The 11829-nt window shown below is 38.0% G+C and overlaps 1 protein-coding gene across 1 annotated transcript; it reads left to right on the forward strand.

Annotated features, from left to right (window-relative positions):
* The first annotated feature begins 9774 nt into the window (after positions 1-9774).
* On the forward strand, positions 9775-11361 carry LOC147618679 (uncharacterized). The gene has a single exon (XM_086773716.1). It carries the CDS (start codon positions 10360-10362, stop codon positions 11125-11127), a length of 768 nt encoding a protein of 255 aa, XP_086629842.1. The 5' UTR covers positions 9775-10359; the 3' UTR covers positions 11128-11361.
* Positions 11362-11829: the final 468 nt, after the last annotated feature.

Genomic DNA, 11829 nt, shown 5'->3' on the forward strand with positions numbered 1-11829 from the left:
TGTATATGTGGGAAATATAAACAAACTTTCTCATGAATTAAGTGCTTCCTATAACTTTCATCTTTTAAAATATTCTTACAAAAGCAAGATTTGACAAATCCATGATAAAATAAATATAAGATATCTATTTATGCTCCAACAATCACGTAAATCTCATCCAAATAATTTACTTAAACTATGCTTGACTAATTACTTCTTTGTAAGCTATAGAACTACACCTTCTTACATAGCTGATTTCTCCCACTTCCAAGCTCCAATCAAGCTTAAAATTATGAAAACATAAAATAAATTTCCCTCTTGAACTCTATATTAAAGAAGTGAGAGTCAACTTGTGAAATGTTTTAGAGTAGCAAACCCCTCATGCATGTTTATTTGCTACCCATTTTCATACACCCCAAGCACTAACCTATACTTTGATACCATGTTGAAATTCTTGGTGGGTGGAGGTGTGAGAGATCTTGAATTAAAATAAAAGCAATTAAGAACACTTTAAAATAATATAATGAAACAAGATAGAAAGATACTATGTGAAGACTCAAAATTACTTGCTTGCTTGATTTTGTTACGGTTTGTCCGTCCATCCTTCTGTGGTTGATTGGGGATGCCTAATTACCACTATGTTCAAAGCATGGCACTTGGGTGATTCCAAATATTCCATGTGTAGGACATATGAAATTAGGGATAGCTGGAACTAAGTGTGGATTTATTACTTATGTGTTGTCGTAGACTTGTGGCATGTGTTGCTAACTCTGTTTGAATGGACAACCTTGTAGGTTGGTGAGATTGATGTGATGGTGGCGAAATGGTGCGAGCTATTACCAAGATGGTTCTCATTTTGATATTTTTGCCGTAGTGTTTACTACGAGATTTTGTATTTGGCTGCCCATTTTGATGTATTCGAGCATGGACCTATTGAGCCGCTCACTTTTGTTATATTGGGCGTGGACCTATTTATTTGCACATGAATTAGCCCTTGGGGTTCTTTTGTAAATATCCTTTAGTGTTTAGATAGGACCACTTTAGCTAAGCTTGTGTTAAAAGCAACCCCCATTTTTATAATTGCTGTAATTTTTTGAGCCGAACCAGAATAAGAAACTAAAAATATCCCAATGATTCTCTCTTGTATTTTTATGCTATGTTATATTTTTATGATATTTATTAATTTTTCAGTTATGGTAATTTCATTGAAGTGATAAACCAGTTGGTATTTGTTTGGACGGTGTCCCCTCCCATGATCCTAGTGGTTTCAGTGGTATCGGAGCAAAGGGGGAGAGAGAAGGTGAAAAATATTGAGAAAAAACAAAGTGAGAAAGGCTTGCAAAAGAAAGAGTAAAGGTACGTGCAATTCTGTGGTTTCTCAGGCAGAAGAAAAATTCAAAAAATTGCAAGAGAATTGAAGGCTTAGTTGAGCTCTCTTTTTCAAGTTACATCAAAGAAATATCCAATGGACAAAAGCTTTTGACAAAGCTTAAGTAAAAGCTTAAGCTCTAAGCTTTAACTACAAGCATAACTAATTCCCGCCCGTCAGGCTAGCACGCGACGCATCCTTTGCTTGGGAAAAATTCAGCTCTAAATTCAGCAACCAGATCAAACATATGTTCCATCAGATGCGTCCGGCATGATCTTTTGCACAAATCCTATACCCTGTCTAAGAGGTTTCGTGGAAGATCCAAGCATGTGAATTTGCAACGGTTGAGAAAGCTCTGTAGAAATCAAGGGTGAAGAAAAATTACATATTTGCTTTACTAAAAAAAGGTCTAAAAAGATAAGAGGAGATTCATACGCAAAGCTTCTTCAAGCCAAAACTTTATCCAAATCAGCCTGAATTTGTTCGAATCAGCCCGAATTTGTTCGAATTTGGCCTGGCTTCGAGCTTTCAAAGTTGTGGGATTTTCAAATTTAGTCATTTTACGCCTTCCCAAAGCTTAAATTCACTCTCGATTCTCAATAATTTTTTCTACCGGACGACCACTTCGAGACTACGTCAAGAACTTTGGTGATTATGTTGGATGGCCACACCGCTCTTCTAATCGCCACGGGATTCAAGACCTTCAAAATCATTACCTCCACGAGTGAAAAATCATATAAGTATTTCTAACTTTTTCCTATCTTTATTTCTTTTTAGCATTCATGGCTGATCTACCTGCACTTCCGTCTATTCAAGAGCAACTCACAGCTTTACAAGCACAATTAGTCAATGAACGAACTCATAGACTTACATTAGAAGATCAACTGAAATCATGTAAGAGGCATAAGCATGACACTGAAGGTGATAGTGATGAAGATTCTATTCTTTGAACCGTGAAAGCAACTTTAGATGCTCAAACAGCTCAAAAAGAATCTTGCATTAGTCGCAAAGCTTTTCCTTTTCAGAATTTTGATGGAAAGAAGGACGCACGCACTCTTTTGGCTTAGATTAGCCAATTCGACGACTATTTTTCGAAAGAGAAATTTTTCGAGAAAGATAAGGTCAAATGTGCTGTCACTTGATTCAGAATGCTGCTTTATGGTGGAATGCTACCAAGAATGGTCAGCATAAACCTTGCACTCGAGAGGATTTTCAGCACGAAATTAAGAAACATTTTCTACCTCCTCAGTACAAGGCTAAAGCCCGATAGCATTGGGATACTCTTAGGCAATTGAAAGGAGAGGATGTCCAAACCTATATTGAAAAATTTTGGAATGTTCTCATTCAAATGCAATCTATAGAAAAAGTGCATAAAAAGCATCTTAAAAGGAAGTTCATCTCAGGATTGGATCCAAAGATTAGAGAGCGGACGTTAATATGTTTCGTCCTCACACTCTTTCCTCTGTTAAATCTCTTGCTCTAAATTGTGAAAAGAAAAATGGTGTGCCTAGGTTCCAACAAGAGAATCATATTTCTAAATTCTCCAAAGATTCAACATCTTCTAGTGGTTTTGACAAGCGTTCTTCATTCAAGTGACCTTTTAACAAGGGTCAAGATCAAAGAAGTCAGCAATTCAACAACAACAACAACAAAGCAAAGATTGGCAACAATAGTAATGGAGCGAGTGGAGAACCAAAGAAGACAGATGTTCCAGATTCATTGACTCGAGACGAAAAAGCAAGCAATGTTCAATGTTGCACTTGCCATCAAAGGGGACACTATGCTAATAAGTGCCCAAATGACACCACCAACAAGAAGAAGAAGAAGAAGAAGCCAATGGCATGGCTTAACATGGTGGATGGAGATGAAGACACTGGCAATGGAGATGACGATGATGCTTATGAGACGACGACTACAAGCTAGAGTCTGATGGTAACGAGTTCAATGGTAAATCTCATCAAGAAGGTACTTCTAACCTTGATTCTCATTCTTTTTCACCACATACTTTACTTAAAATGAAGAAAAAATTTCAAGATAAGGAAATCACAGTCTTGCATGATGATGGTAGTACGATTTTATTTCTGAATGTCTTGCACATGCTCTTCATCTTGACATGATTCCTTCTTGTTTTAAAGTAAAGGCTGCTTTTCAAAATCCAAAGTATAACTGTACTAAGAAAGTAAAGAATCTTGCTTTATCTATTGCATAATTTTTTGATCAATGTACTGTCTTAGTAGCACCTTTGCATGGTATTGACATGATTTTTGGAATGCCTCTTCGACATGAGTACACACCACAAATTGATATGCCTTTTCGACATTTAGCACACAATGTCTTTTATGCATCATGGAAAGAATTTTTGTTTACAAGGAATTTCTGAGAGTAAGGATCAACCACTTTTGAGGGTAAGGATCAACCACTTTTGAGTCATACTCAGGCAAGAGGGAGAAAACTTTTTTAATTTTGGTTAACTAGCTTAGTGCTCAAGAACCACCTCCTAGGGATACATCCCATGTGAGCAAAGAGAACTTCAGATTCAAATCGAGGAATTACTTTCTCGAGGACTTATTAGACCAAGTAGTCACCACATGGAGCACCAGTTCTTCTTGTAAAAAAGAAAAATGGTACTTATCATATGTGTGTAAACTACAGGGCTCTCAACAAGAATACTATCAAGAATAGATTTCCAATTCCTAGAGTTGATGATTTACTTGATAAATTAAGAGGAGCCAACGTCTTTAGCAAAATTAACCTAAAATCTGGATATCATCAAGTAAGAATGGCCAAGCAAATAAAACTTCTTTTAGAAATTAGACTGGTCACTTTGAGTTTTTAGTAATGCTATTCGGTCTTACTAATGCTCATGCCACTTTTAGTCGTATGATGAATATAATCTTTCTCGAGCATCAAAACTTTGTGGTTGTCTTTTTCGATGATATCTTAGTTTTTAATAAATCTGAAGAAGAGCACGAACAACACTTGGAAATTGTATTTAATTTGCTTAAGGAAAATGAACTTTACATTAATCCCAAAAAGAGTAGTTTCTTTGAGAGCGAGATTGAGTATTTGGGGCATATAGTTTCTCCTAAGGGCATACATATTGATCCTAAGAAAATAGAAACTATTGCGACATGGCCATGTTCCAAGAAGCTTCATGAATTACGATCTTTTCTAAGGTTGTGTAGCTAGTATCACAAATTTGTCCGTAATTTTGCATATAAGGCACACTATCTCACTTCTCAAGAAAACCAAACCTTATGAGTGGACCGAACTTCAAGAGAAATCTTTTCTTGCATTAAAATATGCAGTTACTCATGCACCTATGTTACAATTACCTGATTTTTCACGTCCTTTCTTTGTGGTTGTAACCGATGCTAGTGTATTAATGCAAGATGGTCATCCTATTGCTTTCGAGAGTAGGAAATTTTGTCCTACTGAAAGTAAGTATAACACCTATGACAAGGAGTTGTCTAATGTAGACCATGCATTGAAAATTTGGAAACATTATTTGATGGGCTCGTAATTTCTTATAAAGACTGATCTCAACAGAGTATGAAACATTTGCTTTCTCAACCACTTATTTTGGATAGACATATTAAATGAGTAGCTTTTATTCAAAGTTTTCAACCTATTATTCAATACCAACCTGGTAAAGAAAATGTAGTTGCTGACGATTTGAGTAGAAGACCTTCCATTCAAAATATTTCTATGATTAAGAATACATCTTTTAACTCTATGCATGAGACTTATGACCAAGACCCTGACTTTAGTGATATTTGGTCTAGATTGAGAGACAATCATTGGACTCCTTTTGTTGAGTATTCCTATGATGATGGATATCTTTTATTCCATAAAAGATTATGCATTACTCAACCTTTTAGACATTCTATTTTAGAGGAATTACATCAGCCATCTTATGCGGAGCATCGAGGTGTTTCATCTACATTCTAGACTATTTCTAATGATTTTTATTGGCCTAAAATGAAAAATGATGTAGCTAAATTTGTGTCTGAATGTGATGTTTGTCAAAAAGTGAAAAGTTACAAATGTGCAGCTTGATGTACAGTGAGAGTCTTTTTACAAGGAAGAAAATATGCTTGTTTGCTAAACCTATCAATAATGGTCCAAATCTTATCATTATGGTTCGTAGTCAATGGAAACACACCGCATTCATCCACTGGAAAGGCACCTTTTGCAATTGTGTATGGAAAAGCTTTACCTACTCCTATCACTCGTTTGTCACACACTGTTGAGCCTGCAGATCAATTCACCATTGATTTTCACTTCCATTCATGATTGATCATGTTCGTAAAGCTATTTCTAATGCACAAGAGAAATACACTAAACAAGCTAATAAGAAAAGGAAGCACATGGTTTTTCAAGAAGGTCAATATGTTTTGCTTCGTATTGAAAAGAGATGTCTTAAAAGTGTTGAGACTAACCCTATTGTTAAGTTAGCTCCTTGTTTTTATGGTCCTTTTAAAATTACTCATAAGATTAATGACCCAGCATATAGGCTCTCACTTCCTTCTTGTTGGAGAATTCATAATTCTTTTCATATTAGTCTTTTGAGGCCTTATAGGGGACCAATTCCTACACATCCTGTATATGAGGAAGCACCTAGTCTTGTTGACCAAGTAGAAGAAATTCAACTTGAGGCTATTATTGACCATGAGACTACTACAACTCGCATAGGTATTGTTTATAATAGATATCTTTTGACCTTTAAAAATCATTCTCGGGAAAATGCTAAATGGATGCCTGAGCAAGTTTTTTGGCGCCTATCCCGACATCATCTAATCTTACTTTCAAACACGGCCCAGTTGATATGATGCAACTGAGGACAGTTGCTATCCCGGACTAGAGGGATGTCACAGTTTGTTTGTCCATCCTTTTGTGGTTAATTGGGGACGCCTAATTACCACTATGTTCAAAGCATGGCACTTGGGTGATTTCAAATATTCCATGTGTAGGACATATGAAATTAGGGATAGCTGGAACTAAGTGCGTAGGACATATGAAATTAGGGATAGCTGGAACTAAGTGCGTAGGACATATGAAATTAGGGATAGCTGGAACTAAGTGTGGATTTATTACTTATGTGCTGTCATGGACGTGTGGCATGTGTTGCTAACTCGTAGTGTGTTTGAATGGACAACCTTGTAGGTTGGTGAGATTGATGTGATGGCGGCGATATGGTGTGAGCTATTATTGGGATGGTTCTCATTTTGATATTTTTGCCGTAGTGTTTACTACGAGATTTTGTATTTAGTCGCCCATTTTGATGTATTCGGGCGTGGACCTATTGAGCCGCCCACTTTTGTTATATTGGGCATGGATTTATTTATTTGCATGTGAATTAGCCCTTGGGGTTCTTTTGTAAATATCCTTTAGCTAAGCTTGTGTTAAAAGCAACCCCCATTTTTGTAAAGGGCAAGCCCATGCATAAGCGTGCATCTATTTTTGGCTTATGGGCTATTTTTTATTAATAAAGAATAAATACTCAAGAAGTGGAAGGAAGCCGCCGACAGTTCTTGAGGGGGGATAGATTACACCCAATGATTCTCTCGTGTTTTTATGCTATGCTATATTTGTATGATATTTATTAATTTTTCAGTTATGGTAATTTGATTGAAGTGATGAACCAGTTGGTATTTGGTTGGACGGTGTGTCTCCTCATGATCCTAGTGGTTTCAGATCTCTTCATAGCCGTAGAGAAGGCATCTACTTAAAGGCATCTACTTAAAGGTATTTGGTTGGACGGTGTGTCTCCTCATGATCCTAGTGGTTTCAGATCTCTTCATAGCCGTAGAGAAGGCTATGCAGAGAAGGCATCTACTTAAAGGCTCAAATTACTTGCTTGTTCGATTTTTTATATAGCCTTAGAGTAGGCATCTAGATCCAAAATAATCTCCTTAAATTTTTACTTACAATAATCAAGCTCTAAAATCTCTCCAGTCCCACTAACTTCTCCTATTCACACCAACCACTCACATGACTTCTACCAACTAATTATTCTAATTACTTTTAACTCTTAAGGTTTCACACACTCACACACACCCTTTCTACCTTTGACCATCACCTAAGGCTCCAACACAATTACTTACACAAATGCGAGATCATGTTTTTTAACATTATTTCAATCAAGGCATCTTCAACAACCTTGTGGTAACTTTATTGCCTATCCATTAGCCAAATAAAATTTATCTTCCTTAGAATTTCATCAAATTTATGTTGATGCTAATCTTTGAGTTCATTATTTGTAAGAGATGGAAGCACATTTACCTCGTGAGAACATAAGCCATGCACCCTTCTCACATTTTGTAGGGCCTTCTTATGGTAATTAACTCGTCTATTCAACTACTACAACCTCATGGCACTTTGTATGTGCACGATTACTTTTCAACTCTAGTGGGAGAAATCTTTTGATGGAATTAACATCAATATAGTCCTCGTATCATTTCAATGATACATCACGGAGCTCGTGTCCCACACAAGTAGAAGACTTGCATGCTCTCTCTTGAGAATACTCAACTACATTGACATTGTTGGCTTCATGTCGTTGTTAGATCTCTTTGTGATTAACCTAGTAACTTTGTGGTCATAAATTTTTGCAATATTTATAAACACTCTATACAACCACTAGTTATCATTGTCTATACTTTATTGAGTTATAGTTCAAGTACATCTTACATGCTATAGGTGATTGATTTAGAGAGTGTGTAAAATTATATGTGATCAAACATCCATAGGACAAGTTACATTACACCATCAAAAAGAAAAAGCTAATGTTCAAAGCTTTAAGCCAAGCAATAATTACCAAAATAAGATAAAGTTCAGGTTAGGTTGTTGTGGAGTGCTAGCTAGGTGCACACATACACTTTGTGAGGTTGCAAATTAATATACTTCTTTGTGATAATTGAGAATCTTTGTGCATTTCTTAGTGGAAAAACTCTTGAGGCTTTCTTTGTTTCTCCAAGTTTACACCAAACTGCTTCATTGTTTTTTTCATTACTTTCATCAATTCATACCTTTTGTATCATTCAGTCTTGCAGCTTACTATTTGTCACTTTTTCTCTTCAAGCTTTTTGTTCACAATTTGTTATGTGAATGATTTGCTCTAAACTCATTGAGAGAGCTTGTAGTTTGAAACTTTTGTCATAGACCTAAAATTGCAATATCCTCTTTAGACGGAAATGTAGTGTGCATTTTGAAAAGGTTTGCTAAGTTGTATCCTTGAAGCATTAAATCATGTCTCCAAATCATGCATAATTTTGGTGAAAAGAAAAAAGCAAAGTCGTCACATTGGCTCGATCCTCAACCAACCCCCTCCAAGCTCACGCTAGGCTTGAAAGTTGTTTGTGGGTCATTTAGTGTGTCAATCATCAGCAGACATTCATATTGTAACATGAAAAAAGGTACATATCTCAAAGTCTATAGAAGAGAATTTGTGTAAGAAGCACATTTGCACTGTGTGCGTGACAATCTTGTGTTCGAGCTTCACAGAGCGGGCATGAGTTCAATACTGACCCCCTCCCTCTCACCCCCTAAGTATTTAAAGAAAGGAAGGAAGAGAGAGAAAAATACCAAGTGAAGGTGTGGATTGAAAGCTTATGAATAAGCACCCAAAACGTTTTTTTTGAATGGTTATTAATTAAATAAACTTTTGAATCTTTAGAATAATTATTTTAAGCTTGTAAATTGTAAGGTTCAAAAATAGTATGTTTTAATTATAGTATATTTTAAGAAAAGAAAAGATACCAAACTTAAAAACATACTAGATTAAAATTTCTAAAAATTTCCTGTACCTTCGAAAAAAATAAAAACATACTAAATTAAAAACATACTGTAATTACCTAACATACTATAATTACCTAGTTCTTGGTGCTTATAAATTCAAGGGGGTAGAAGGGCGATCTTTGTTGCTGGGCAAGTGGGAAAGAACAGAGAATTTGACGAAGGAGGCTCTTCGAGGGAGGTGGACGAGAGCCAAGAGAATTTGACGAAGGAGGCTCTCCGAGGGAGGTGGACGAGAGCCAAGAGTGTAGGAGGGTAGCACGCATTAATTAATACACCATAAAAAAAGCCTGAATATATATATATATATATATACACCATCAAAAAGCCTACGATTATGATTAACTAAATAAAATGAATGGTGGGTATCAAATAATTGGTGGTCTTGACAGTGGTTTTGGTTCTCAAAGCGACGCGGAGGCGACGGTTTCGAAGAGGGCCGGCTGTGCTGGACACGCGGTTTTGGAAATGGCGCCAAAAAAGCCGCTGCACCGTCGCAGGTCCTACGTGGCACACGTAGTGGTTGCAGGGCCTTAACGGCGCCGTTAAATGGAAGTCGGTGCCGGGAAGCTCAAGCGGCAGCCTTGACGGCGGCGTTAAAGACACAAAGGCGTGTGTGGCTTTGTCACCATCTCTCTCACCCCTAAAGGACGGTGGCTATGGCGGTTCTGATCTGATTCGAAACCCTAGAAAATCCATCACTGCGTATCCTTTCCATTCAGGCCCTCTCCGCCTCTCTGTGTGTTTCTCGATGAGCATATCTTCTTAACGGTGCCTTTCCCACCCTTCGTGAACCCTGATATCTGTATCTAACCATCATCTTTCGTTGGTCTAGATCGCTCCATTTCGCCTTAATTTCCCATAGCCTGATATCACTCTGTTTAATCTAAGTTATTATCTGGTCTAAATCACTGCATCCAACGCTAAGCGTAACTTTCAATGGCCACCCTTACCCCCTAATTGGCGTTTCTAATCAACCCTAAATATAGGGATTTACTGCATCTTACCCCAAGTTTAGCTTTCATTAGGTACCCTTAACCTCTATTTGGCCTGGGGTATTACTGTGGGTGTAATCTTTAATCCTTTGCCTTAGTGTATCCTTAAGCTTCCTTACCTGGTTAGTTGTCTTTTCTCTTCTTTTTCTGAAGAATCCCTCTGATTACAGGCTTCTGTGATATCTACCTTCCCCAGGGGAACAAATCAAGAGTCAGAGGATGCAGAGAATGCAACAACACAAGCATCTCTTCCCAAGTCCTCCTGTAGGATTGGGTTTGCCTGAAGTGGCAGCGACTGCGGCATTTGCGACTGAACAGCGCTTTCGTGGCGTTCGGAAGAGGCCATGGGGCAGATTCGCAGCGGAGATCCGAGATCCGGTGAAGAAATCGAGGGTTTGGCTCGGCACATACGACACTGCTGAAGATGCAGCCCGGGCATATGATGCTGCGGCCAGGGCTCTCCGAGGTAACAAAGCAAAGACCAATTTTCCTTTTCCTTTCGATGAGCAAAGTACCAGCCATAGTAGCACTGTTGAGTCGTCTAGCACTCCCAAGAGTGGCCGTACACGATCTCAGGGAGTCTTAGATGGAAAACCTCAAAGCAATGGTGTAACGTCTGTTCGGCGAGATGAAGCAAACCCTGTTGCAGGGCATGTCTTACTCGCGCATCGCAAGAGACGGCAGGAGGATGCCAATCATGGTAGCAGCTGGAAGAGGAAGAGGCAGAGGGGTAAAAATGGGGCTACTATACCAATCCCTCTATGTCTTGGTATGCAGGGTTTTTATGGAAATGTAAATAACACAACTGCTGAGCCTTTGGGTTATCAAAGCGATTGTGATTCTTCCTCTTCTGTCATTTTAGACACAGATGAGGTGTGTCTGCCTGAAGCTCAGCCGGGCCCTTCATGTCATAGACCATATTTAGACCTCAACCTGCCCCCTCCTGATGAGGATGATGACTGCTTCAATTTAGCTCTATTTTTCTAAAGCCGAGTTACAGATGATAAAGTCGCCCTAGAATGTGTTACTATTCTCTACGCATCCAGCCGTGTAGTGGAATCTAGAAGTACATCATCTCGAAACTTGATTGAGTTTTGAAAGGTTATTCTATAGCTCCCATGCAAGTCTGTAACAGAGGCATATATTCTCAATGAAATACATGTCTTTGATTATGATCGTGGATTGTTGATAAATCTATTTTGTGAGTTTGATTTGCCTTTATCTCCACAGTGGTTCAAATGTCTCGCTATTTACTATTTTTATGACACGAACGGAATTTTTTTAATGAATTAGGACTCATGCCTTACATTTACAGCGTGCTCTTAATCTTTTATTTCTGATCTGAGTTATTATTGCACTTCTTCCCTTGTGTGCACATCTGAAGTGTAATTGGAAGCTTCTCTCTAGTTTCAACTTTGTGGACTGCTGTCTCAAGTGCATGTGTCATGACACAGTTGATGACACTTATATAGGGTAGTTAGTGCAGAAGAGCACATCAGTGGTGATTTCATCAGGGTCCAAAACTCAGTAGGAGGGAGTATCCTAAATGGATGGAGAATTTCAGGAGTAGACGTTGCTTGGGAGTTTGGACCAGTTAATACTAAGGGAAAGTGCTACTTTCTCAGTCTGAACAGTGAGAACCAGTTTAGTATTTATAGGCAGTGGCAACACCAAGAACAGGCTCCCAGT

Source organism: Cibotium barometz, chromosome 34, assembly GCF_041138505.1.
Source record: "Cibotium barometz isolate CiBa-2024 chromosome 34, ASM4113850v1, whole genome shotgun sequence".
Classification (NCBI taxonomy): domain Eukaryota; kingdom Viridiplantae; phylum Streptophyta; class Polypodiopsida; order Cyatheales; family Cibotiaceae; genus Cibotium; species Cibotium barometz.